At 54.9% G+C, this 25,780-nt stretch overlaps 8 protein-coding genes across 8 annotated transcripts; 3 read left to right on the top strand and 5 right to left on the bottom strand.

Annotated features, from left to right (window-relative positions):
* Positions 1-69: 69 nt before the first annotated feature.
* On the bottom strand, positions 70-1,171 carry BZA05DRAFT_389849 (uncharacterized protein). Its single transcript, XM_051482816.1, has one exon. The coding sequence runs from the start codon at positions 717-719 to the stop codon at positions 501-503; it is 219 nt and encodes a 72-aa protein (XP_051342066.1). The 5' UTR covers positions 720-1,171; the 3' UTR covers positions 70-500.
* BZA05DRAFT_219387 (uncharacterized protein) lies at positions 821-4,136 on the bottom strand. The gene is made up of 7 exons (XM_051479697.1): positions 3,747-4,136; positions 3,348-3,634; positions 3,080-3,259; positions 2,920-3,012; positions 2,695-2,851; positions 2,393-2,637; positions 821-2,334 (listed from the first exon to the last, which is right to left on the bottom strand). Exons 1-7 carry the CDS (start codon positions 3,934-3,936, stop codon positions 922-924), a joined length of 2,565 nt encoding a protein of 854 aa, XP_051342065.1. The 5' UTR covers positions 3,937-4,136; the 3' UTR covers positions 821-921.
* An 8,644-nt stretch (positions 4,137-12,780) lies between these two features.
* Positions 12,781-15,893, top strand: BZA05DRAFT_219336 (Rgp1-domain-containing protein). Its single transcript, XM_051479696.1, has 5 exons — positions 12,781-13,647; positions 13,704-14,411; positions 14,470-14,715; positions 14,768-15,237; positions 15,301-15,893. The coding sequence occupies exons 1-5, from the start codon at positions 13,086-13,088 to the stop codon at positions 15,760-15,762; spliced, it is 2,448 nt and encodes an 815-aa protein (XP_051342064.1). The 5' UTR covers positions 12,781-13,085; the 3' UTR covers positions 15,763-15,893.
* Positions 15,894-16,569: 676 nt separating this feature from the next.
* BZA05DRAFT_319981 (uncharacterized protein) lies at positions 16,570-17,112 on the bottom strand (the record flags this gene model as incomplete). Its single annotated transcript, XM_051480432.1, has 2 exons — positions 16,570-16,724; positions 16,791-17,112. Coding segments are annotated over 2 exons (477 nt in total), but the record flags the coding sequence as incomplete, so codon positions are not given.
* Positions 17,113-18,285: 1,173 nt separating this feature from the next.
* Positions 18,286-19,617, bottom strand: BZA05DRAFT_389834 (uncharacterized protein). The gene is made up of 2 exons (XM_051482815.1): positions 19,319-19,617; positions 18,286-19,261 (listed from the first exon to the last, which is right to left on the bottom strand). The coding sequence occupies exons 1-2, from the start codon at positions 19,458-19,460 to the stop codon at positions 18,384-18,386; spliced, it is 1,020 nt and encodes a 339-aa protein (XP_051342062.1). The 5' UTR covers positions 19,461-19,617; the 3' UTR covers positions 18,286-18,383.
* A 523-nt stretch (positions 19,618-20,140) lies between these two features.
* Positions 20,141-23,908, top strand: BZA05DRAFT_389832 (replication factor RFC1 C terminal domain-containing protein). The gene is made up of 6 exons (XM_051482814.1): positions 20,141-20,475; positions 20,542-20,575; positions 20,635-22,343; positions 22,393-22,664; positions 22,717-23,144; positions 23,195-23,908. The coding sequence occupies exons 1-6, from the start codon at positions 20,332-20,334 to the stop codon at positions 23,785-23,787; spliced, it is 3,180 nt and encodes a 1,059-aa protein (XP_051342061.1). The 5' UTR covers positions 20,141-20,331; the 3' UTR covers positions 23,788-23,908.
* On the bottom strand, positions 23,909-24,589 carry BZA05DRAFT_389829 (biogenesis of lysosome-related organelles complex-1, subunit 2). The gene is made up of 4 exons (XM_051482813.1): positions 24,403-24,589; positions 24,192-24,345; positions 24,038-24,142; positions 23,909-23,982 (listed from the first exon to the last, which is right to left on the bottom strand). Exons 1-4 carry the CDS (start codon positions 24,454-24,456, stop codon positions 23,948-23,950), a joined length of 348 nt encoding a protein of 115 aa, XP_051342060.1. The 5' UTR covers positions 24,457-24,589; the 3' UTR covers positions 23,909-23,947.
* A 165-nt stretch (positions 24,590-24,754) lies between these two features.
* BZA05DRAFT_333070 (GrpE-domain-containing protein) lies at positions 24,755-25,573 on the top strand (the record flags this gene model as incomplete). Its single annotated transcript, XM_051480671.1, has 2 exons — positions 24,755-25,024; positions 25,088-25,573. The coding sequence occupies 2 exons, from the start codon at positions 24,755-24,757 to the stop codon at positions 25,571-25,573; spliced, it is 756 nt and encodes a 251-aa protein (XP_051342059.1).
* Between the last annotated feature and the right edge of the window lie 207 nt (positions 25,574-25,780).

Raw genomic sequence — 25,780 nt, 5'->3', positions numbered from 1 at the left:
TATGTAGTGACATGCTGTGAATGGGCCTCGTTGTATGCACACACCACACCAGCAGAGCCAGGACTTCGGGCCAAAACCTCAACAATGCTTCACTTCTCTTTTCTTTTCTTTTCTTTTCTCAATATACACAGTCGCCCAGTCCCACAGTAGCACAAGAGAGCACAATCAGGCACAAGTACAATTACTAAAAAGAAAACCAAACGCAAAACCAAACAAACCAAGCCAATAAACTCCTTCAATACAGTCAGTAAGTAGCCAGCAGCCAGTAAGCCCTTTGCAATTCTTTGTTGTGATCCGTCATCTCATTCGTTGCCCCACTCCCCTCCCTTCTCCCCGTCCCTTCCCTCCCGCTCCCTCCCCACTCCTTTCAAAAGTTTTCCCTAAAGTAAAGTACTTATAATCCACGGCTGACCCCCACACACACTTCGTAAAAGAATAGAAGCAGAGAATAGAAGCAGAAGCAGAAGCAGGAGGAGGGGGAGGGGGGGGAAAACACTACATTAACTTGCGAACCGAGAAAAAAAAGAAAGAAGAAAGAAGAAAAAAAGAGCCGTCGCTTCTCTGGACGGGGCGGTCAAGAGAGAAAGAAGAGGAGGAAAAAGAAAGAATAATGAAGGAAGAAGAAGAAAAAGAGGAGGACGAAGGGAAGGCATAATAAACAACCGTCTGAACTTTAACTGAGCAGACATAGACAACAGATCCGCATAAACACAAAACATAGGTAATTCACTCTCCCACAGGCAAAATTTCTCCTGCTACAAAAAAACATTCCCCATCCATTTAGCTACCCGAGAATTTTGCGAGCAGCAACCCCCACCACACCCATACAACTCGGCATCCGTAGATCTCAACACTCGCATACCTAAACGACATCCCCCTGGAAACGGCTGTAGCCGCGGCGTAACCTTTCATCTGTCGCATTTATTTCTCGCCGCCAGGTCCACTCGAAATGCCATTGGTGCTCTTGGAATTTGGACTGCTGTTCTCCTTGTGCCGGGAGTTCTCGGAACCTCGTTTTACATCCTCCTCTTCATCGTACTCGTCATCTTCCTCAACCTTACGGGCCGCGGGCTCGACAACTTCTTTTGTTTCCTCCCTCCGCTGCTCGGGCATCCGTGGTGCCTCCGACATGGGCGGTAGCTGCTGATGGCTGAGCGGAGGAAGCGAGTGAGGTGGCGGCGGCGGTGGTGGCGGTGGTGGTGGGGGAGGACCATGGTGGTACTCTTCCCTGCCGTTACCACGTTCTCGCTCGCGTTCGCGTTCGAGAGATTCGCCCCGTCTCTGATGCTGAGGAGGTGGAGAGGCTCGGTGGTGATGGACGTCCTCCATTCTCGCTCGGTTCTCCTCCGAAGCAGGCTTCTTGACAACACCATCGTCGTCTTCCCATTCCCTCTGCCTTTTGATTGGTATGTGCTGGGTCTTCTCCTCCCTGTCCCGTTGGGCGGCCTCGGCGGCCATTGTGGCGGACACTGGCGGGGGAGCACCTCCGGCGATCCCACTGCTCTGTGGCTGCTGTTGTGGCTGCTGCTGCTGTTGCTGCTGCTGTTGCTGCTGCTGTTGCTGCTGCTGTTGCTGCTGTTGTTGTTGCTGCTGCTGCTGCTGCTGCTGCATCTGCTGCTGCCGCTGGGCCGCAATGCGAGTGTGGGCGTATCCAGCAGGCTCGGGTGACGGCAGACGGTCCTCCACGGTCGGCTTGACTTCAGGCGGTGGACTGACTCGTCCCCCACCACCTTGGTACGGAGGTAACGTGATGTTGTTGCCGTTGGAAGCGGGCGGAAGCACGTGCTGGGGAGATGGGTTGTGATGAGGGTTGAGGATGCGGTTCGGAGGAGGAGGCGGCTGCTGTGTCTGCAACGGAGGAGGGTACTGGGACTGAGGAGAGTGATTGGGGAATTTGGGAGAAGGCGAAAGTCCTCGTCGGATGGGAGTGTGTCTGTTGACTTCTTCCGCTTGCCGCCTCATGTGGTCGGGGCTCATGTGTCTCTGCGGAGGCAGAGGCTGAGGCTCGCTAGGCCTGCTGTAGGGGCCCTGGTTGGGTTGCTGGGTCGGAATCTGGGGAAGCGTCGGGGTTGCGTGTGGTCGCACGGGTGCTGCGGACGGAGGCGCCTGCGAGCCCCATTGAGGGCCAGGGGGACCGGTCACCGCGGCAGCCTGGTACGCTTGAGGGTGGACATCCTGAGGAGGAGGCGCCGAGGCTTGAAGCTGCACACCCGAGTTCTGACCGCTTCGCAAGAGTTGCAGCCGCGACTTGATGTGTTGGTTGGTAGGATCCAACTCTGCGGCGCGTTGGTAAGCATCGAGAGCATCGTTAGTCTGGTTGTTGCACGACTCGTACTACACTCCGGGTCAGCAATTGCGCGTCGGCATTTCGGTGCGGTGATCGATGGCTTACCAGTGTTCCGAGGTCGTACCACACCTCCGAGATGTAAGGGTTGAGGCGGATCGCACGGGAGTACGCGTCCAGGGCATCGCGGTACTGGTTGATCTGGTAGTAAAGAACACCGATGGAGCACCAAAATGTGGGGTTTCGGCCATCGCGGTAGACGGCCTGTTGATAGGCTTCATACGCCTTGGGGTACTTTTGTTGAGACATGTAGCAACGTCCCAGGAGATACCAACTCTGGGCATCGGTGTTGTCTTGGTGCGCCGTTAGTCGAGTGTGCACTCAGAGGGGGATTCGTGTCGCCAACTTACCAGCGCTGACCGATTTTTCGAGGTATTCGATCGCGAGTTCTTGACTTTCGAAGCCGCCATTTTGCTGGTGGTGAAGCCAGCCAAGTTGCTGTAGCACTTTGGCATGGTTCGGGTCCGAATCGAGCACCCTCGTGTATGCCTCTTTTGCGGCATTGTACTACACATCGAATGTCAGCTTCACTGGTAGTAACTGGGAGTAACGAGGGAGATCGCATCGGTACATACGTCTTTCTGTTGTTCGTGGACATGTCCGATCTGAAACCAGATGTCTTCTTCGGTCAACGGCCCAGGCGGATCGGAGACGATGTAACGGAAGCACTAAGGGCGCAATTTAGCAACAGTTTCCACGCTACTCTGCCGATCACGACAAAACGAAAACACATACCTCCAAGCTCTGCTGGTACTTCTGTTGCTGTTTGTAGATTATACCCAACCTGAAGTAGATTTCATTGGCCTTCTCGAAAGTTGGTTCCATCCTCATCACCTGAGAGAAAGCCTCCTCCGCGTGCTCCAGCGAACCATACCGGTCATAGAGAATGCCGATTCCGTACCACAATTTCGGTTCCTATGATCATTGTACTTTAGTCCTGCACCGCCGGGGAGTCGTGATTGCTCTTGCCTGTAAAAAAAAAACAGGGAAGTGTTATTCATACCTTGGGATCGCGAAGGTGGTACAGCGCTTGCTGGTAGGCGGAATAAGCTTTCTGCAGATCGTCCATCATAAGATAACAGTGTCCTAATGACCCCCAAATCTCTCCGTTGCTGCTGTCCATGTTCAAAATGCTCTGCAGATACTCGACAGCCTTGGGAAATTGCTCTTTGGTTCGCAAGATACACGAGATCGAGTTCATGGCAGGAATCGAATACGGGTTCATTCGAAGCGCCGCCTCGTATGCCTGTGTGGCTCGGTCGAGATCGCCCATCAGCTCGGTGAGGCTGCCTGGAATCGCATCGCCGTTAGTGGGTGTTGCCACGGTATGACGATAATGATAATGATGAGGAGGAAGCGCAAACACGCAGGAGGGGATATCCGGGAAGTCGAGTGCACTCACCGATTTGCAGCCATGTCACCTCATTGATCGCCGTCAACTGCTGAAAAACGTTGGGTTTCCCTTGCTGTTGCTGTTGTGACATCGGAGGCCCAGGGTGACCGTTGGTATGCCCGATTTGGGGGGCTTGTTGGTGGAGAAGGGACTGTGACTGGCCGTGGCCAGGAGAAGAAGTGTGCTGGACAGATGCCATGCGGGCACGCACGCGCTCGATGATTCAAAGACGCCTTCAACTCCTATTACGGGGGTCGATGGGCGTGTGGGAATCAAGTTTGCACCAATGTAACCTTCACAAGAAGGACGGACCCGGGTTGTCGCGTGGCTGTGGGCTCTGATGTCGAAGCTTTTTAGACCGGACCCTGCGCACAAACTGGATCGCCTAGACAGCCGCTAAAAGCCAGCGGAGAACACTGAATCGCTTTCGCTTTTCGCGTGATCGGGTATGATTGTTTGAATTGATCTGCTAGACTTTTTTTCTGTAACCTTCTCGGCAAAGAAGCTTAGGTTTCGAATGACAAGCGCCCAGTCGAGGCAAAGCAACGTGATGGCGAAGTGTAAACTCGGATCGGACGGAAAGTTGGAGTAGTAGGCGGGATGGCTCTGGTTTCTAAAGAACACACTTTCGCCGCACGCAACGCAAAGTATTTCGCGTGGCGAGCCAATAAGCGGCGGAAGGGCGTCAAGTGCGATAGTATCGGACAACCGCGACGACAACGGACGGGCGGGAGAGGGATGACGGGACGATGGAACGGGGGGTTGGGTTCCTCGGGAGGGAAGATCGAGTCGGGAGGAAGTAGTAGTTTGGGCGGAGGTTGTAGTGTGGAGATTGATGAAGTTGTTAGGGGTGTGGTTGTGGGAGGATGATTCGGGAGAAGGAAGCGAAGGGGGGGTGGGAGAAGGAAGCAAGATGGAAAAGGAAAGGAAAAAGATGGGGGAAGGGGTGTGTGAGGAGAAAGCGTATCTAAAGCGGTAGGTATGGGGGTGTGAGTAGAGGATGTCTGGTACTCTACCTACTCGTGCGCGAGTGGCAGGGAGGGCGAACGGGTTACACGAGCGGACAGTTGACTAGTGCGCTGTTGCAGTAGTTGCGTAGGGGTGGAATTTACGGTAGAGCAGAGCGGGCGCCGAGAGACGCAGTACTTAAGTAAGTGCTTAGTATGAGTTGTGGGTTGTGGGTTGTGGGTTGTGGGTTGTGGGTTGTGGGATATGGGGATAAGAGTATGGGGGAATTATTTTGGGCGGGCAGAAGGGAGGTGGCGGCGGGGGGTGGTGGTGATGATGGTGGTGAATGATGGTGATTGCACGAAGTGTTGATGTGTGTGTAGCGGGTGGGAGAGGGAGAGTTTCGTGGGAAGAGGATGCACGGATAGAGTAGGTGGGTGAGCCAGCAGCTTGACCGCAGGGTCTTATGGGGGAGGGGGGGATGGTGGTTTAGTGCAGAGGTTCGAATAGACGGGAATGACGATGGGGGTGGTGGAGGTGGATGTGGTGGTAGTGGTGGAGGTGGTGGTGGAGGTGGTGGTGCAAGGCGCATGGCATGGGCGCCGAGAATTGATGGATGGATGGATGACAGGCAGTTGGCACTCTAGCATGAATGCTGTCTAGTGGCAGGCCGGGCGTTCATGTAGGGAAGTATCTCTAGGCAGGCGGAGGCAGGCAGGCAGGCAGCATATCTATTCCGCACTTGAGCGATTCGCTTGGCTTCCCGTTGGCCGCACCCCCCCCCCATCTTGTCATCCTTCTGCTTCATCCCTTGGCCCTCTGTTATATTAAGACCCGATAGGCAGGCTATCCGTGTAAACTGGAGAGGGAGGGAGGAAGGGTTTCGTCGTCCCTTCGCTGCCGGGCTACTGTCCCCCTCCCCGGGTCATCCCCCCACCGCTGCTGCCGCGTTTCTCTTCTTCTTCTTCTTCTGCTTCTTCTTCTTCTGCTTCTTCTTCTTCTGCTTCTTCTTCTTCTTCCTTTTCCTCTCGTCTTGTTCCGTTCGCTGGGAGGGGGGCGGGGGGGAAGGGGGGTGTCATCGTCATCTTCTCGATCACGCATTCCCAGCAAATCGACGGGCTCATGCATGTTCCAGATTTGTGGCGGTGGCTCGCTCGCGCTCCCCTCTGCCGTCGGAGTTGGACTGGCCGAGGCGGCTCGAATGATCTTGGCGGACTAAGGGTAAAGGGGGGTTAGCTTCGGATTTTCTCGACTAGCGGAATCTCCGGGGATTAATTGGCACAAGGCAGGAATGCTTGCTCATCAAGTGCTCAAACACAACAAATCCCCACGGTGGAGCCATGCCCCCCCCCCCGCGTAGCCCGCGTAGCGGTGAAGAGAGGCGATGGCCACATCCTCCGAGAAGGTTATTCGGGATCCCGCAACGTGGCTAGAGTACGAACCACAGCGATTGTGTTCTCGCAATCCAACCCGGGCGTGTGTGTGCGGCGCGCTCGATCAAGCGGAGTCTCAAATTTAGATCCCGCGCAGATCGCTTCGACAAAGTCTCGGTCTTGGTCCCATAGTTAACACGTGACTTCCAGCCTCAAGTCAGGGGTTGGGGGGAGTTCTTGCGGTGGACATCCAAAGTCCGGCGCACAGCGGTTGCGACATGGCGATGTCGATGAACTAGGCGCTGAGTGGCTCTGTCGGTTTCTCGGGTCCTCACCGATGTACCGGTATATAACTACCGCCGCTTCCCAAAAATCCCGCTGCGTGAGGGCACACCCCAGAAGCCGCGATTCCGGATGATCCCCGAAAGCGACTGGTGGATCCGGACAAGATAACGCCAGGAGTCACTTGGTCCATGCGTCTTGCGGCAAAGACCGATGGCCCGCGGTGCTTCGGTTGCATTGGTTCTCAGTATTGGATGGCGGCCAGTCGGCTGGAGTGCATAGCTGCGATGTCACCCTTCTTCTCGTGTCCACTCCGGATGTGGCCGAACAGCTGCTATTATTTTTTGTAATGGGCCGACCGTGGCTGGATGAGCAATGCTTTGCGGTCGCTAAGCGACGAAGTCGGTGGAGCTTTGGGCATCCATGTCGGATGAGAGTGGTGATCTTCCACCGTAGTGGGTCTGGACGCGCGCGCAGTTCTCGGTATATGGTAGTACGTCCGTGCCCCGTCCGGTCCGTGGAGCCGCATCGACCGGCCACGTTGGAGGAAAATATTGGACCAAACCTCTGGTCGCCTTTCCCGTTCGGCAGCGTCGCCTGGGAGCCGCCGGCCTCCGTCTGGTACCCTAGTCCGACACTTTCCCGATGCGCGCACATGTCGCCGTGCCGTCGAACGCCGAATGTTTCGACTCCACGCAAAACGATTGCTGTGGGAGGGAAGCTGGTGCATTGACTAAACCCCTTCTCAATTAGCGTTGCCGAACTTCACACTTCACAAACCTGCCTGGCTGCAGCCCTCCCTGTCCCACCGCACCGACGATAAAAAAAAAAACTCGGGACAGCACCACCACCGCTTTCCCCCACCCCCAAACTGCAGCAACCCTAACCCGCACCCACCCCTAACGCAGCAGCAGAAACCCTAACCCGCACCCACCCACCCACCCACCCACACCGCCCCCCCGAACGCCTCCATGCACCTCCGACGCATATCAACATCAGCCCAACAGCCGGCAAATCCCAGAAAAACAAATATGTATATCGCCCGCGCCGTCGCATCCCCACGCACGCCGGCATACTCACTTACATACTCTACATACTCTACATATATAGAGTACAGTACGGAGAGAGAGACTCATGTATGTACCGTACTATATGTAACGGCCAAACATAAACATCATCCATCCATCCTTCGATCGGCGCGAATGTCGATTTCGCAAATCACCCATAGATATACCCGCGCGCGGCCGCCAATCATTCGCTGTACTGCAGAACCCGAATCGACGAGACGAGACCGAGCTGTGCTTTTTTTTTTGCGCTTTCGACGGTTGCCCGCTGGCGATTGGCCCGTGCGCACCTCGCCTGTCCACGCCATAGGAATAGGTTGGACTGTAGAGTATGTAATAACCGTGGCCGTTCCGTGCACAAGTCACAAGTATCGAGTGTTGCAGCCGTACCTATGGTGCATCCCCCTCCCCCCGATTCCACCTCTGCGAGCATAAAGATCACTTCTGCGGACCGCCTCCTATGTGTATGTCATGGGTGCGGTGGGTGCGGTGGGTGCGGTGGGTGCGGTGGGTGTATGGGGTGTGTGTTGTGTTGTTTTTGTTGCTCTTGTTGTTGTTGTTGTTGTTGTTGTTGCGGTGGAGACGCACGTTCTGTCCCTTCCGTCGGCTGCTTGCTTTTTTCTTACACATCTGCAGCCTCCCTGGATGTGGATGTGGATGTGGATGGGAGCACCTAGAGTAACCCTCTCTCCGTCCGCTGCGCGGAGCACGCATGGTACAGTAGATACTCAGAGTACAGGACAGGACAGACAGGAGAGGACAGACAGGACAGACAGGACACACAAGACAGACAGGACAGGACACACAAGACAGAGGAGGTAGGACCATGCAAGCCCGTCTTTCATCCTCTCGAGACGAGTCGAGAGTCAACCCTCGAGGCCGTACCCTACTCTCCGTGCTATATGTATACACGACACCCTACCCTACCTACCCTCCCGGCGTCCCTGCCATGATCCATCCCCCCTCCCCAAAATACTTACTCCATCCATCCTCAGTGTTGAGTGCTCACGATCACGATCGGCTGATCTTTTGCTTCCTTCTCCCCTCCTTCCCTCCTTTCCCTTCCCTTCCCTTCCCTTCCTTCCTTTCGTCTTCAGGATTGCGTGTAGCAGAACAGAGCAGAGGCGGACGACAGGGATGATTGCCGACAGACAGACAGACAGACATATGGCTGGATGGAGTGTGGAGTCTGGACAGGATGGCGAAACAAGAAAAATACGATCTACCTCTCTAGCCGAATTCGATTCCTACCCGTGCTCACATAGACCGTGGACCGGAGGGAGCGCGCGGATCTCTGCACCAGAAAATCACATAGATAGATACACCCTGGAGGTTGGATGCTGGAGATATATGTAGCAGAGTACCGTACTCTACATACCAGGTACGGTACCTAGGATATGAGGGTGTGAACTTTGAAGCAGTTGGTGAGCGCAGCCGGCATCGTGGGTTTCTTTCGTTCTTTCTTTCTTTCTCCCTCCCTTTCTCCCTTTATGTTTCCTGCGCCATACTTCATTACTGGACCGACCGAGGGCGAGAGGGCGAGGGGGGGCGGCGACCTCTATCGCGTAGCTACTTCCATACAGCCACCTGCTGCATCGAGCCTTGAGGCGAGATGGGTAGAGTAGAGTACCGGTACTCTAAGTATGAGGTCTGAGGTCTGATCTGCCTGAACTTTGAAGGATCGTGACCCCAGCCCAGCCCAGCTCGCCCAGCCTACCCACTACCCAGCCCGCCCAGCCGTGGCCGCGCCGGCGCGGCGCGGCTGATTGCGATTGGGCCGGCAGGTCTGTTGTTGGTCGGTATGTAGGAGGTCGGTTCGGCTCTGGTTCCGCATGGATACAGGATAAAGTAGAGTACTTACAGTTACCGTACTCATCCAATTCCAAGCCCATTCCACGTGTTCCGAAACCCCCCCAACAACAACAACAAGTCCCGACGGAAGACCCGACAGCAAACTTCCAGGTATCTACGGCCAACAGTTAACAAGCTACCGCTCATCCGCCATCTGCCCATCTATTTGAATCAAGCTATCGCGACAGCGAGCAAGTAACCTATCTATACATATCCAGTATGTACCTAGCGCGAGACGTCTAGAGTAAAGTGAAAGTGAACTCTGTCTGTCTGTCTATACATATATCGAGGGAGGCCTGCGTACTCTTGGTTACGACATTGCAAGTGCCACGCAGAGAGGATTCCAGAACGAATAGAATCTAGATATAAGGTATAGCATCAGGGGCCGAGGGGCCAAGGGGGGGCCGAAGGGAAGGGAATGAGTACGTAATGGACGGATGGCTTGAAGATAGCTTGAGGATAGCTTGAGGATAGCTTGAGGATAGCTTGAGGATAGTTTGAGGACGCGGCCGAAATCCTATCTCCTGTGGAGGATGTAACTCTAAAGCTGTTCTAGAGGACTTACTCTCTGGAGTCTATGCGGGCTGTCGATGAAACGCACCACTACCTCTACTCTTGGTACCATCACCACCACCACCACCACCATCTTCCCCAGCAGAGTGCGGTTTGTGCTCCATGGCTTCGTACATACACATGTACAAGTACAATACTTCGGTCGCCTTCCGGAGCCCGGAGTGCAGTTTGTGGCGCCGACAGAGTAGGTGCTCTACCTACCGTAGGCGCCGCAGACAGGGTTCTTAAATCTTTGGAGTGATACGAGTGAGTGAGTGACATCGTGTGTTTGTCCCCATCCAGGTGTCATCCAGGTGAACACCAACCCGTCTTCACGCAGTCTTCCTAAACCCCGTCGGCCGCGAGATCACCAGAGCAGTCTTTAGCTTCGCCTCCTCTCCATTCACGAAGAACCCGCGGAAGTTATACCAGCAGCCGCGGGTCCGGCCTTGCTCTTTCCCTTGCTCTTTCCCTTGCCCTTTCCCTTGCCCTTGCCCTCGCTCCGTCACAGCAGCAGCAGCAGCAGCAGCCAGTGGCACCGGCACCACCGATGGAAACGGCCGGTACGTCGCCAGCATGTGGTAGCGGTACATCTCCGGCTGTCTACTCTGAGCAGAACTACACCTCGTCACGTCCCTAGGAAAGCCGATAAGCTCCGTCGGCGCTTTCTGCATACCCGGCCTCAGCGACAGCGGCGACGGGAGCGGGCGGCTCTTCCCCGTACGATCCCTAGCCATCCCGGCCGAAGGCGACGACGGCGACACACCCCGTTTTACCTGCGGCAGCGGTGGTGGAAGCGGACCGATGCCCCCGCGGCCGGGCAGGATCCCGCGGCCAAGCTCTATCAGCGCCTACGAGGGCCTGACATATGTCCTCCCCGTTGCGACGAGGGTCGAGGCGGGACACCGGTCGTCTGGGGGCACGCGCATGCCTGGGGTTCGGGCGGTGAGGATTTGCTGGGGTTTCTACGGGGTGGGATGGGATGAGGATGGGGATGGGGGCGAGCGGGGTGGAGGGTGGAGGGTTTTGTATGAAGGATGAAGGATGGGTCAGGAGGCTGGTTCATGTTGGAGGTTGGAGGTTGGAGCGCTTTCGTCGGGGTTCGCTGGTTGTCCGAGTCGAAGTCGGCCTACGAAGGGTGAGGGATACTGTACCTGTAGGTGGGTGGGTATGGTGGGAAGGTGAAGGTGCAACAAGGGCCGGCCTCGGATGCGTTGAAGAATGGGGAAGAGTTGGGATACCGGTAGCAGTTGCAGTGGGAACTTGGAAGGCCATCGAAGCATGCTCGGCAACCACCACCTCCTTCTCGTGATATCTAGCGTACTTCATGTAGGACACTCCGGATGAACAGCAATCACGATCCCGTGGGCCGTGGATCATCGCTGTGCCGCATGCATGTGCGGCATCCGGCCCGCGGCTTGTCCATCAAACGTGCGTGCCGAGTATGATACATGTCATCCATTCCAGAACCCAGCCGACCCTGATTCCGTGAACATGGAACAAAGAGAACGACTACCACTGTCTCGAAATAAGCATGAGTTATTCTATAAACAGCACTGCAGACGCTCGATACTCTAGTCTCTGGTACCGCATTTGTTTCGTGTTTCCACCCGTGGGGCAGCGGCTACATAAAACGCCACTGGTGGACCCATCGTATGCATCGTACATACACACCCACCTGCAGGACGCAGGAAGCATCAGGCAGGCAAGCAAGCAAGCATGCTGTATGTATGTAGCCTCGTCCACCAAGCGTGTACTCTACATACATGATGTATCCATCCCACACTCAAGGGGATGAGCCTCTCTGACCATCACCAGGTGGGGGAGCCGATGATGGATGCTGCCCACCACTCACTCTCCCCACTACCCTCCCCAGTGCCCACCCACCCCCTCCCCCTCGGAACGCCCTGTCCTGTCTTGTCCTCCTCGACATGCGGGGATCGGAGGTGACTGCCAATGATCTGGAATCGCACTTTTTTTCCTTCTTCTTCTTCTCTCCTTTCATCGGCTTTTCGGTCACGAGGCGTTCGCCTGAAATCGAAGGGGCCATTTCAACGATCCTGATTGGGATTTCCTCTGGAGAGGGATTTTACCCTTCCTCCCCACCCCCCGCCACCACTACCACAGGTCCATGTGTTGCGGAAGTTAATAAACACCGTAGAATAGTGGATTCGGACTTGGAGGCACTGACCATTGCGGATTTGTTTGAAGGTTTTTGTGTGATGCGGGGTAGATTAGAATGTCCTTGATCGTGAGCGGATGATCATAGACGGGTCCATGAAGCGGGCTGGACTGGCCGAGCAACAGCTTCCAAGTAAACTTTCTACTACTATGGGCAGTGGCGCAGGTAAGCAGGCGGCCAAGAACAGGAGTGGGAACATATTGCTGTCGAGCGCTGGGCAATCATCGCGATTATGGATGTGTGATTCGAAATACGTGGGAAATACGTGGGAAACGCCAAAGCAAGTGGTGATCCAAGCTGTGATCCTCAGTGGACGAGGATGATCATGAGGACGGGGCTTCAAGCTTTCATCCGGATGTCGATATCTTCTGTGGCCTTCCGAGGACCTTGTTGCACCCCGTCCGAACTGCAACCTCCTGCCACGCTCACGATGTCGCGTCCGGATCTCCACGTCATGGATTAGATGGTTTTGGGTTTTTCTGAGAGAGATCTCCCGGCCGAGCTTGTCTCAGCTTCGGTGATGCGATATGGGATTCTCCACTAAGGAAGGTGCGCGCGGATAGATCGATGATTCCCGTCGTCGGATCCCAACATCACGAGTAAGCAACACGCTCGTGTGCATATCACATGGGCGGAGGCACATAGGGGCCGAATAGGTTGGAGGAAGCTCGGCTTGCTCAGCTTCCATTGCGGAGGACTTCACGGGCGTGAGGCGTGCTTGCCGTGTGCAACGTTTCAGCTTGGCGCGTCCCGATTCGGACAGACCGCTCTGAAGTTACATCCATCTGCGCTGCGTTCTCCATGTCCCAGGCACCACCTGCCGAGAGACACTGTGTGTCGTACCTTTGTCGCTACTTCCCCCATACGTCGCCTTTCCGATAAAGCACTATTCGAGCGCTGCTCCGCGCGTATCTCTGCTCCGCGAGCGTCTCCCTGGGCTCAACAACTATGCATTGGGTCGTCCAATAGCTCCTACTCCGCGCTTCAACAACTGAGATATCGTCACGGGAACACCGGCGACGTCAACAACAACACCACCCACGGAGGAAAGGGAAGGAAAGGAAAGGAGACGGGCAGACGAAGTTAACCACCAATAATGAGCGACATACGAGTCTTCGTCACATTCCCAGGGTCGAACGCCGTTTTCGCCGGAGAGACGTTGGAATGCAAGATCACCTTCAAGAACACCGCTCAGAAGCCCAGCACAAGGGGACCGCCATCTTCTTCGCAACTGAGCTCCCCCACCAGCAATGGCTACGCCGTCGGAGGGCCACGGGTGCCGCTCGCTCCGCCGCTGCATACCCGCTCCGAGCGGACGAGCCCGCGGCCGGCTTCAGCACGTCCACCCTCGGCCAACCCTAAGCCGACGATCCAACATACCGTTTCGACAGCGAAGTCGCCAGTATTACCGTCCCAACCGCAAGGTACACCCAATGTCCGTGCGAACCAGAATCACAAGCACCAGCGATCGATTTCCATCGTGTCGCTCAGTTCCGATATGGGGAGTGAATGCGGGGGGCGAGGCCCAGGAACCAGAGATGGAGTCTTACGGTCGCCGCCACCTCAGCAACGTCCGAGGGGACATGGGAGGTCTGCATCGCTGCAGATAACTACGGGGAGACAGTCCTCCGTCACGAACGGATCCATTCCGCCTTCTGGTACAGTCCTTGTACGTTGTTTCTTTTCGGCGGCCGGGTTGAGCTGACATTGACAGGTGCCTTATTCGGGAGAGCTCCACAGAGCCCGCCGGATCATACAGCGCAATCGACAATGGGAGGATTCTCATTCCCGGTTAGAGGGTCAGCGCCCAGTGTCCCCGCGACACCGATTTCGCCAGGAAGCCACGGGCGCTCAAAGTCCGTCAACAGAGCCTTTGAGTTCCCTCCTACACCGTCGCCGGGCACGGGCGATCTCATCGCGATCCATCTGAGCGGCGAAACTTCGCAAATCGAGCTCAAAAGCCCGCTGGAAGACGAGCAACTGCAGGCTGCCCGGATAATATCCGCGCAGAGCGTATGCGGAGAGACACCGCGGTCCAGCGGGGAGTTCTACTCGATGTCGAACAGCACGACGGAAACTCTGTTATCCGAATATGACCCGAAAGGCCAGTCGCGACTCTTGCGACCTCACAACCGACGTCATAGCTTATTGTCGATCGGACCCAAGGTGTCGGAATCTTTGATGATGGGATATGCCCATGTTATTGGTTCTTTCACACTAGATGGTTCCCTGATACAAACGAGCATTTTTGAAGACGTCAAGAGGAAGGGTGTTTTGGGTACGCAGAGCGGCGGCGGTGTGGTGGGGCTAGAGAATAGCAAGAATGATGGCGGATTTCTCAGTGGACTTGGATGGGGAGGGCTAAGTGGCTTGCTCGGAGGCGGTGGCATGAGCAGTATCGCGGAGATGAAGAATACCGCCAGTAAGTGACGAATCCACGGGCCACACTCCTCCCGGACAAGTTACTCACCAACCCAAAGGCACCAGATCGGTACCAATACTTTCAACACCACAGTCGATTCTCTTTGTGGATCTACGGTTATCCCCGGGCGAGAGTAGATCGTACAAGTTCAAGTTCACTTTACCAAAGGGCATTCCACCGACCCACAGGGGTAAGGCGATCAAGATAACGTACAACCTCGTCCTGGGAACCCAGAGGCCCGGAAAGGGCGTCGTACAACCTACGATAATAGAAATACCCTTCCGGGTCTTTCCTCACGTCAATGGTTTGCGATTCCTCTGCCACGTCTCCACGATAGCCAGGCTCATGATCAATAGGCAACGGAAGTTTGGACACACATAACCTAATGTCACCTGTTGTACTGCTGCGGGATGAAGCAAAATCTGAATGCCTTGATGAACCACGGTTACCCACACCATCGGTGTCACACGGCAAGCGGGACAGGAAACAAGAGTCTTCACTGGACGATTTCCTGTCGTACGTCGACAACCTGCTTGCTCCCCAGGACTCTAGTTACAATGTCGCCGGCTCGCTCGGCCTCCTGTCGCCTTCGTTTGCACCTACCAACAAGCGATTGTCGGTATACGAGGACGTATCGTCAACTCCCAGAGATGCGGTAGAGATGGCTTTGACGGGCGGTCAAGGCGCGAGCCCCTGCAGCATCTTTGAAATTGCAAGGAACGGCCATCGCGTAGCAGCAATCACTCTCGCTAGACCTGCATATAAACTCGGCGAGAGCTTGATGGCGATCATCGACTTCACGGGAGCCAAAATTCCCTGCTATCATGTATGATTCCCACTCAGCTCATCATACTTCCCGACGGTACATACTAATGCGACAAAATTGTAGATTCACGCCAGTCTCGAGTCGTCGGAAAAAGTAGATCCGTCCTTCGCGTTACGTTCCGCATCGTCGATACACCGCGCAACCCGGAAAATCTACGCCCGACACTCGGAATCCACACTCTTCGCGAACCGCATCATATTCACACCTACCATTCCGGTATCGGCCACTCCCGAATTCCACACCAGTGGAATATCCAACTCGTGGTTTTTACGATTCGAGTTTATCACCTCTGCCGTTTCAACACGGGTGCAGACCCGGTCTGACGGCTTGGTCGATGACTTGTTGGAACAGACATATGCGGATGATCGTGGAGAACTGTATGAACCACGCCAGGGTATTCCCGTGGAAAGCTTCGATGCTAGCATTCCGGTCAAGATATATCCGAATGGCGCTGATCCCGGTACTGCTGGAAGCGTCATCGGTGTTCAGACCAATGCTGCGGCGTCGGTGGGCTTCCCGGTCTAATATGAGAAAATATCTCGTTGTTTGCATACATGATAGAAACCTCACAGTCTCTCCGTGGCCCGGGGGAGATATCTTGTCCCGTTTATAACTGGCATGGTGTTTTCTTCCTGGGTGTTTTCTCATTCTCTTCGTTCTTACAGTTTGTGGTTGCGTTCTTTTTGTTCAACACTCTGGTTTCTTCTGGCTCTTTTCTTCTGGGGAACATTTTTGCGGGATTCATAGGTGCAGGTTTTGGTTCTACGATGCATTGATTGCTCGAAATATGTTTTCTTGCTTTGCCGGGAGTGTCTACTTTGTGGGGGGTAGGTGGGGGAGGATTATTGGGGGCTCTGTATGTTTCGCTATGGTGGGTGTTTGGCTACCTAGAGGCGGATTGGTTATTCGGGGGATTGGGATGATGGTTCTATGTATGTGTGCGCGTGTGTGCTGTATGATGACAGTTTTTGTGGATATGCCAACGATGAAACTGGCTAACACCGCCAGACATCATAATCCTCCCTTGTGGCCCGATTGATATATCATCGCACTGATCAGTGAGCGAAGTGCTGGCGGCATGAGAGTGGTTGTGTACAAACGCCCGAAATATAGTACAGGGAAGTCAACAGCACCTATCCCTCACAGCCTGACATTCCCCGCCTCGTCTTTCGAAATCTGTGTGGTGTTCTGCTCCCCAAGCGCGGCGACCTGCTCTAATGCTGCTGCCGAATCGCCCTGTGTCACCGCTGCGTCTGCTGCTGCCTCCGCCGCTGCCTCCTCGGCCACCTCCAGCTGGTCCACCTCCGCCGTGGCCTGCACAACCTGAGCACTCAGAGCCTCCCGCTCCTTTGCCGCCAGCTTCTGGTACCACGCGGATTTCAACACCCGGTGTCGAAGCTTCCATCCCTTCGGTCCCAATTCCTTCAGGCGTGCCGTTTTCGAGCCGAGAAGGTAATTATCCAGACCTCCCACCTTATCAATGGTCCCTGTCCCATCGCACACCTGTCAACTCCCTCCATCTCATCCCACACCGAGCATATGTAAGTACTCACGTAGCGCACTCGTCGAGACCTCGAGGTTGAGATTCATGCCCAGGGCCTTGGAGTACAGATGGGTGTGGCGAATATTCGGCATCCAGAAGCGCCGCGTCTTGAACTGACTCTTGGGGCCGATGTTGTTGCCGAACTGTATGTGCTTGCCGCCGTACAGCCCGAACCAGCTCTGCTTGAACGTCTGCTGGATCGGAAACGGGTACGTGGGCACGTTTTTGAGCATGTGCGAAAGCTTCTTGCGCGACGACGACGAGGTCTTCAGTGAGCCGGCGGCTGCCAGGGGCGTGCTGGAGAACGCCCGCGTGAATACGCGCGAGAGCTGGTGGAAGGGCGTCATCGTTCGTGGCGGGGTGCGTGCGTGGGGGTGCGGATCCGTCTGGCTGGCTGGCGTCGTCGGGCTGGCGTCGGCGGAGGTGTGAGGATTCACCACCACCCGCAACCCGCGGCAGAGCCGCATCGGCCAAAATCCTGTGCGCTAGCCGCACCCCACCCTACCACGCCAAGCCATGGGCCACCCATAAAGTCCGCGAAAAATTTCCCACTTCCCTTCCCTTCCTCATCAGACCTGTGTCCTCGACACCGCCCCCTCCTCCTCGGAGGAGTTTTGGGGTGGAGTCTTGGACAGCTCGGCGACCGATGGAAGCTCTTGTATTTCTTTTATCGAAGAATTACTCCTGGGGTAAATCCGCGTCGACAGGTCTGAGAGTGATGTTTCTCGGTCGCGGTCTGAGCTCGTGTCGAAAGGCGCTGGAGTTCGATCACGACCGGGAATGGAAACCATATTCCTAATTCGTTCTCCAGGGCGTCGCCCAGTGATGAGAGTGATAAACCATGGTGTCTACATTTTTTTCTTTGCTTTTCTTAAGGGAATTGCCAATTGGTACGCAGGCCGCGGGCGTGCTGTTGAGTGGTGATTGTGACGGCGGGTTGTATAGAACCTGTGTTTGTGGAGGATTTCTCGCGAACGGTGTCGACTCGAGACAAGACAAGGGAAGGCGGCGGATCGTGAATCGTACCGTAGGGGACCATCATCTTTCTGGGGTCGCGCTCATCATGAAGAACCTCCATCGGCCGCCGACATCCATTCGACGATGCTTCCGTGTGGAAGCGAAAAAAATATATTCTACTTCACGTCCCAGCCCGCACCTGCTCTTCTGGAAATTTCCGTTGAACGACCGTGCTCAGTGCGTACCTGCAGCGCCGCATCCCAACAATAACTATGATCATGTATGTATGTAGCGGTCGCGTACCCGTACATCTACATATCGGATGTCTGGGGAGTCGGGACCAGGCGCTTAGGCTGCAGTAGCTTCGTGATGTGCAGATGCGAATTCATGGACGCTGGTTTGCGGGAGGGAGGGCGAGTCACTGGCTGTGATTCTCGATGGTTCGAACTGTCGCCTGTTTCGTGGGCCAGTCGGACGAAGATCTATCTCCCAACGAGGTGCATGGATCCGGGTTCAACATCATCCCCGACCTCGATCGAACACCCAGACGAATGTGTTTCAACCCGATATTAAATATTACTTGGATACTAAGTACCGATACTGTATGACATTCCATTACACCTCTCTTCGTCGCTCACACCTCCCTTCAACCACCACCAACCGAAGTCCACAAACCCCACCTTTCTTCCCTCTTCCGTCTTATCTTCTGCCTACTCCTAACCTTCCCCAACTCATCTCTATACGCCTCAAAGTCCAAAATGATATCTTGTTCCGCCAGCGGAACGTACTCCAGCGTCGCCGCTTCCAGTCGCTTCAAGCGCAGGTTTAGCACGTTGAGCTCGAAGTCTGCTTGGTTGTTGTGCGCGCGGCTATGGGGGGAATCAGCGTGGGAAGGGTAGGGTAGGGAAGGGGGTGGGAGAGATGGGACGACGTACAGGAGGGATAGTCCCTCGGATTTTCGCTCGAGGTCGGCGACTCGTTGCGCTGCTTCAGCCGCTTTAGATTCCGCAAGGAGGCGGATTTGCTGGTGATTTTGGGTCAGCGCTAGTAATTGTGGACCTAATGGAGTACGTACCTTGACCTCCTCCGCCCTCTGCGATAGGTTCGCGGTAAGTTCCATGACCCTATCCACCAGCTCAGCGGGGACCTGCCCCGTATTCATGCGTATCTCTTCTCTCCTGACCGTCGGACTTGTCGGCGCGCTATGGTGCGCACGCCCCGGCGGAGCTGTAGCACCCGCCGTGGTTCCTCGGTGATGATGCTGCGTCTTCACCACCTGCTCGACCATCCCCCTCAGCGCCCGAATGCTCTGATCGAAGGTGGCCTCGCGCTGCGCAAATGCCTCGCGCTCCTTGACCAGGAACCGCTGGCAGTGGTGGACCTTTGCCAGCAGCACGCGCAGGAGCGCATCTTTCGGCTCCAACTGCGCGAGTGGCTGCTTCTCGTTGTTGTCGCCCGTGAGTGCAACGATCGTGGTCGGTGTGGTGTGTATGTTTGTTGTTTGCCGTAGGAGCTCGCCGTTTTCTGTGAAACATGTTGTTAGCTGGGGGGAGTTTTCGGGGTGACGACGACGAAACGGACCTCTCAGCAGTTTCGCATTCTCCGCCTGTAATCGTTGGATCTCTGCCTGCAGACCCGTGCGCTCCCTATGGATAAACACATCTACAGCGCTTAATATTGTTTCGCACTGCACTTGTCGTGGCTGTGGTGGTGGAGTTGACATAAAGATAAGGAGCGAGCTGCTGGCGGCGACTTCGTCTTGGTTTCAGTGAAGCTGAGGAACGTGTATTGCATCGGAGCGGAGAAGATTCCGTGTGCTTACGTCTGCAACCGTGGAGAGAGAGAGAAGAGACAGTGTTTCCGACCCAGGACACACACGTGATGAATAGGGAAACACGCGTGACGCTGGGGCAGTGCGCGCGGAAACGGGCACGCTTATTAAGCCGGTAGTCCTGTCCAGGACTTGCCGGGGCTTGTTTCACCACTCGGTCCTCTGGGTCTTCTCTTCGTGGTGAAAGCTTGAATACGGGTTCCGCAGAAGTTCTGGTCATGAGCGCAAACATAAAAAACGATGGGTCGTCATTGCAATTTATTGACTCAACACATCCAAAGGTAATGGCTCTCGTCGATAACCACACAGATACGGTTTGCATGGTGATGCACGGGAGTCGCTGTCGAATAAGTACTGAACGACGATATCGATGGTGGACGGACCTGAAGAAACCGATATCCGGTCAATATAGGATTAAATAAACTGGACCGTGGTTGACCTTCGCCCCACGATATGTGAATGGTGATCGTGTCGGCAACAGTGTGCTTGCAGTCACACTACCTACCCTTACATACAAACTGAAAAACTTCCAGGGGTGCTTTGGTGCGGCGGGCAGGCAGATAGTTATCACTAAGCGCGTCATCCTTACGCGACAAAATCGCGTCCCGTCTCTGCTCGAACAAGTCCTTTCTTTGCCTTTCCCCTTGCCATTTTCAATTCCAACTCTACACCACCAACTCACCTCTCTGACCCACTCGATTTCGACTATCAGCAATCAATCCACTACCTCACTCGTACATACTGCTTCTAACTGCTGCCCGGCATGCCGCCCGATATCCGCAGCTTTTTCGCTCCAAAGGGCCAGGCCACTTCGACTTCCACTCCAGCCAAAGAGAAGCCCAAGCCCAAGGCCACACCCACTCCCGCCAAAGAGAAGCCCAAGCTCAAGGCTACGCCCGCAACTGCCGTACGTATCTACATACTGCTTCGAAGGCCCATCAAAGCTGTGAATTAAAATTACTCTGTCATCTAGCGAAAGCCAGCTGCTCGTAAGCGTCGCGTCGTTGGTGAGCATCAATCAATCTTTCTGCTGCTGTTGTCTGCAGAAGTTGACCTTGTCTGGTAGATTCCGACGAGGACGACGAAGACGACGACAAAGACTCGCCGCCACCACCTCCCGCGAAGAAGTCGCCCGCCACAAAGAAAGCTCCCCCCAAGTCCGCCGAGAAGCCGAAGGAAGCCAAGGTCGAGTCGTCCTACTTCTCTAGCTCTAGCAAGAACAAGATTACCCGCACGTTACCGGCGCGGTCATCAAGGCCGAGGAAGGTCGCGGATGTAAAGAAGGGGGCGAGTGTCCTTGACGATGACGATGATGTGGCCGATGATATCTATGTTGAGGCGTTTCAGAAGAAGGACGATGGCTACAAGGAAGAGCCGCAGGATGAGGATATGGACGACTTTGTGGTTGCCGACGATGATGACGACGATGAGGACGAGGACGAGGAGGAAGAGGATGTGAAGCCAAAGAGACGGGGCGCTACTACGAAAACGCTGGTCAAAACGCCGGCCAAAGCTCCCACCAAAGTTCCCGCCAAAACTCCTGCCAAAACCCCCGCCAAAACCCCCGCCAAGGTGATTGTTAGCAATACCTCTAGTAAAACTTCTAGCACCGTCGGCAGGAAGAGGAAGCCGGCGCCTTCTGACTCGGAGGACTCGGAAGATGATTTTGAAGAGGAAGCGCCGCAGAAGAAGAAAACTCCCGCCAAAAAGCCTCCGGCGAAGAAAGCACGTGCCCCAGCGAAAACGAAGGAGGTTATCGACAATTCCGATGTCAAGAAGATCCTCGATGCTATTGCGACAGTCCGAGCTCCGACACCTCCGCCCCGAGAGGAGGGAAAGAAATTCAACTTCAAGGATTTTGCAGGACGGCAGGCGGCGCCCCCGGCAGCTCCGGGGAGCAAGGAGATACCAACTGGTGCAGAGAATTGCTTGGCCGGATTGACGTTTGTTTTCACCGGAATCCTAGACAGCATTTCCAGAGAAGAGGGGCAACAGCTTGTCAAGAGATACGGAGGTAAAATCACTACCGGCCCTTCGAGAAAGACCTCCTACGTCGTTCTGGGTAGGGATGCTGGCCCCTCGAAGCTCGAGACTATCCGTAAACTCGGGATCAAGACGATCAATGAAGATGGTCTATTTCAGCTCATCTCGTTGCTTCCGGCTAACGGAGGAGACGGGGTGGCTGCTAAAGACTGGGAAGCCAAGAAGGCCGTCGAAGAGAAAAAGATTCGGGAGGCAGCCGTGGAAATGCAGAAGGCAGCCGATGCCGATGCTAAGGCGGCCAAGGCTAAGGGAGTGGTATCTCAGGATGAAGGGCAGCTGTGGACGACCAAGTATGCTCCCAGCAAGATGACGGACATCTGTGGCAACAAGGGCCAGGTGGAAAAGCTGCAGAGATGGTTGCGTGCCTGGTCCAAGAACTTGAAATTGAACTTCAGGGTCAGAGGCGCCGACGGAGCTGGCGGATACAGGGCGGCCATGATCCACGGACCACCTGGAATCGGAAAGACCACTGCTGCGCACTTGGTTGCCAAACTGGAGGGATACGACGTTCTCGAATACAATGCCAGTGACACCCGAAGCAAGAAATTGATGGAGGAAACCATGCGTGGTATATTGGATAACACATCTCTGATGGGTTATTTTAAAGTTGGCGACAGGAAGCAGGATATGATGAAGAAAAAGTTAGTTCTTATCATGGACGAGGTGGACGGTATGTCTGCTGGTGATCGTGGCGGTGTTGGATCGCTGGCTGCGTTTTGCCGGAAGACGAGTGTAAGTTGTATTTCCTCCGAGTGATTGCGCAGCATGCTTACAATCACAGATACCGATAATCTGTATCTGCAATGAGAGGAAGCTTCCGAAGATGAGGCCGTTCGACACTGTCACCTATGATATGGCGTTCCGACGACCGGATGCGAGCATGATTCGTTCTCGTATCATGTCTATTGCTTTCAGGGAGGGAATCAGTCTCAAACCCCCCGTCATCGATCAGCTTGTGGAGGGAACGAGAGCAGATATTAGACAAATCATCAACATGCTTTCGACCTACAAGACCACGGCGAAATCTATGGACTACGACCAGAGCAAAGCAATGTGGGCAGCCCATGTATCCTCCGCTGACGTTCTATGCTGACAGCGTCCTCAGGGCCAAATCGTGGGAAAAACACATCGTGTTTAAGCCTTGGGACATTGCCGGAAAGTTGTTGGGCACGGAAATGTTTGGTGCTAACAGCAAGAAGACGCTCAACGATAAGATGGAACTTTACTTCAACGACCACGAGTTCTCGTATCTCATGATCCAGGAAAATTACCTCAAGAACAGACCGGACAGAGCGAACCAGTACAGCGGCAAAGAACGAAGTCTGAAGCTCCTGGAACTCGCCGACAACGCTGCTCAGAGCATATCCGATGGCGATCTGGCCGATGCCATGATTCACGGCCCGCAGCAACACTGGAGCTTGATGCCTGTGCATGGCATGCTTTCCACCGTCATCCCCTCGTCGTACACATATGGAAGTTATGGTGGTGGTCCCATGTCATTCACTAGCTGGCTGGGGAATAACTCCAAGCAGGGTACGGGCTCATCTACTCTCATTCTGACGCACATGCTGACACCTAGACAGGAAAACTCATGCGTTTCATCAAGGAGATCCAGAGTCACATGCGTCTACGGTCGTCTGGTGATCGCCACGAAGTCCGTCAATCATACATCCCCAGTTTCTTCAACTCACTCGTGCGCCGTCTCGAGGTCGAGGGCAAGGACGCCGTCCCAGACATCATCCAGATCATGGATGACTACTTCCTGACCAAGGAGGATTGGGACAACATCATCGAGCTGGGAGTTGGGCCCTCTGACGAGGGCACCGTGCAAATTCCGTCCGCTGTCAAATCTGCCTTTACTAGGATGTACAACCAGCAGTCTCACCCCCTGCCGTTCATGAAAGCCTCCTCTGTGGCTGCCACCAAGGCTGCTAAGAAGGACGTGCCCGATATCGAGGACGCGATTGTCGAGAGCGAAGACGAGGCTCCTCCGGATGTCGAGAAGGGGGATGACGAGGACGATATCACCAAGGACAAGTATGTTAAGCAACCCAAGAAGAAGCCCGCTGCCAAGGGTAAAGCGAAGGCCAAAGACGGTGAGGAGAAGCCGAAGGCAGCATCTAAAGCGAAGGGCGGGGCAAAAGCTGCCCCAAAGGGTAGAGCGAAGAAGGCATAGTGATCTGGCATTTACGTTGGGTTATACTTTAATGTGATTCCTTTTTTCCCAGTTTGCTGTACATTAGATACGAGTGGCTTTTGTTTTCTTCTTCCGGAATTGATCACATAATTGGGAGGCAATGAAGACAAATGGATAGATGAATTTATGCTTCGTTATGTTAACGCCGCGGAGCAATACGCCGTACTTTGATTTCTACATGAATGTCAATTATGTTTCTTCATGGGTTTCGGGGGTAGTGTGGTCTGACCTAGCTCGCCAGTCCACTCTTCGAGCTCCCTGACGATAGCCTCCAGATCGCTCACGCGGTCATCGAGCTCGCCCACCTGCTTGATGTACTTGTTGACCTCATCATCTGCCCCGGGGATCAGTACGTAAACTTGAGGTTCGAAGAATAAACGCACACTTCGTTTTGAGGTACTCAGCATCAGTTTCCAGCCCTTCGGCAGCATCGGCCATGCCTCGATACCGCTCCGCAGCATGCTTGTTGATGCGCACTAGGAGATCTAGATCCCCAACGGTAGCCTCGGTATCGAGTCTGATCAACGACTCCAGTGACTGCACCAATCCACCCATCAGTTTATTCGCATGTATTCGGCAACTCCAGCTTCATACCGCTAAGGTATCGTTAACAGCATTGGTGGGTGATCTCTGAGCTTGCGCCGCCATCTTCACTTCCGTTGGCGTGTGTCGAATGGGGGGAAGAGGATGGGGGGAAGAGGATGGGGGGATGGGGTTGGTCCGGGGGTGACTAAAGTGGCGTCTCTATCGGTTCGGGAAGAAGGGTCGGGACAAATCCAATCCATCGACTCACGAGGCGTCACCGCCAAGACCAAGACCCGACATTTTCTACAATTTTTTTTGTCTATATTTCCCGCCCGCCGCTGTCACTCACCCCCGCCATCGATCTCCCCATCACTCTCTCCCCCACCCATCTCGCTCCCGCACCACACGATCAACAACGACAATGTTCGGACGGACGATCCTTCGCCAGGCACGCTTGCTCGTCGCTCCCTCGGTACCGCGGGGCTACGTTGCGCCGCTAGCTGCCAGGCACTTGCGGCCCGCGAGCATGAGATTATACTCGACTACAGAGTCGGCGAAGACGGAGGAGCCCACGAAGGCGGAGGAGTCCGCGAAGGCCGCGGAGCAGCCGGAGGTGTCGAAATTCTCCGAGGAGCTCGAGAAGGCGCTGAAGGAGCTGGAAGGGAAGAAGGTTGAGGCGAGGGACTACAAGGTATATCTACTTGCTCACGCATTCCCACACGATGGATGGCTGGCTGATCAATCGCGGGTGTAGGACAAATTCACGCGTGCCGTCGCCGACTTCCGCAACCTGCAGGACCGCACCGAGCGCGAGAAGAAGTCGGCCAAGGACTTTGCGATCCAGAAGTTTGCCAAGGACCTGGTCGAGTCTGTCGACAACCTCGACCGTGCGCTGAAAGCGGTTCCCGAGAGTGCGCGCTCCGACCCGGCGAACAATAAGGATCTGGTCGACTTTTACAACGGATTGAAGATGACCGAGGAGATCCTGCTGAATACCCTCAAGAAACACGGGCTGGAGAAGGTGGATCCCATCGGAGAGGTCTTTGACCCCAACAAGCACGAGGCTACGTTCCAGGTTCCCATGGCCGATAAGGAACCCAACACTGTGTTCCATGTGCAGCAGACGGGTTTCATGCTCAATGGACGGACGATACGGGTGAGTTTCGTCATTCCCGCGCGTCATGGGAGATCACCTGCTAACCAGCCACGACACAATAGGCGGCAAAGGTCGGTGTTGTAGCATCAGCACAATAAACGGGGATAATTTACGGAAAAATAGGGCGTTGGTTTGTTGTCTTCCAGGTGTTTTGTGACTCTGGTGTTGTACATTACTCTACTTTTGCTTGTGTCATGGTTCTTGTGTTTATCTCGGTTTGTTGGTAGGCGGGTATTTGTACATAAACTTCCACTCTCACATCTCTAGCCGCATGGATATGCGGCCTTTCTC

The sequence above is a fragment of the Tricharina praecox genome, assembly GCF_024521635.1.
Source record: "Tricharina praecox strain CBS 144465 chromosome Unknown BZA05scaffold_5, whole genome shotgun sequence".
Lineage (NCBI taxonomy): Eukaryota > Fungi > Ascomycota > Pezizomycetes > Pezizales > Pyronemataceae > Tricharina > Tricharina praecox.
Note: the sequence above shows the minus strand (reverse complement) of the source record. Positions and strands in the feature narration are given on the sequence as shown.

Bases quoted from the DNA above. Each gene is read 5' to 3' on its own strand.
- BZA05DRAFT_389849 (XM_051482816.1), bottom strand. From the start codon at position 719: ATGTTTTGTGTTTATGCGGATCTGTTGTCTATGTCTGCTCAGTTAAAG.
- BZA05DRAFT_219387 (XM_051479697.1), bottom strand. From the start codon at position 3,936: ATGGCATCTGTCCAGCACACTTCTTCTCCTGGCCACGGCCAGTCACAG. The intron at 3,013-3,079 runs GTATGTGTTTTC...TTGCGCCCTTAG, and splicing joins AGTACCAGCAGAGCTTGGAG to TGCTTCCGTTACATCGTCTC. The intron at 2,335-2,392 runs GTAAGCCATCGA...CCCGGAGTGTAG, and splicing joins GGTACGACCTCGGAACACTG to TACGAGTCGTGCAACAACCA.
- BZA05DRAFT_219336 (XM_051479696.1), top strand. From the start codon at position 13,086: ATGAGCGACATACGAGTCTTCGTCACATTCCCAGGGTCGAACGCCGTT. The intron at 14,412-14,469 runs GTAAGTGACGAA...ACCAACCCAAAG, and splicing joins GGAGATGAAGAATACCGCCA to GCACCAGATCGGTACCAATA. The intron at 14,716-14,767 runs GTTTGCGATTCC...CATGATCAATAG, and splicing joins GGTCTTTCCTCACGTCAATG to GCAACGGAAGTTTGGACACA.
- BZA05DRAFT_389834 (XM_051482815.1), bottom strand. From the start codon at position 19,460: ATGTCAACTCCACCACCACAGCCACGACAAGTGCAGTGCGAAACAATA. The intron at 19,262-19,318 runs GTCCGTTTCGTC...CATGTTTCACAG, and splicing joins GAATGCGAAACTGCTGAGAG to AAAACGGCGAGCTCCTACGG.
- BZA05DRAFT_389832 (XM_051482814.1), top strand. From the start codon at position 20,332: ATGCCGCCCGATATCCGCAGCTTTTTCGCTCCAAAGGGCCAGGCCACT. The intron at 20,576-20,634 runs GTGAGCATCAAT...CTTGTCTGGTAG, and splicing joins TCGTAAGCGTCGCGTCGTTG to ATTCCGACGAGGACGACGAA. The intron at 23,145-23,194 runs GTACGGGCTCAT...ACACCTAGACAG, and splicing joins GGGGAATAACTCCAAGCAGG to GAAAACTCATGCGTTTCATC.
- BZA05DRAFT_389829 (XM_051482813.1), bottom strand. From the start codon at position 24,456: ATGGCGGCGCAAGCTCAGAGATCACCCACCAATGCTGTTAACGATACC. The intron at 24,346-24,402 runs GTATGAAGCTGG...GGATTGGTGCAG, and splicing joins CTGTTAACGATACCTTAGCG to TCACTGGAGTCGTTGATCAG. The intron at 23,983-24,037 runs GTCAGACCACAC...ACATTCATGTAG, and splicing joins AGAGTGGACTGGCGAGCTAG to AAATCAAAGTACGGCGTATT.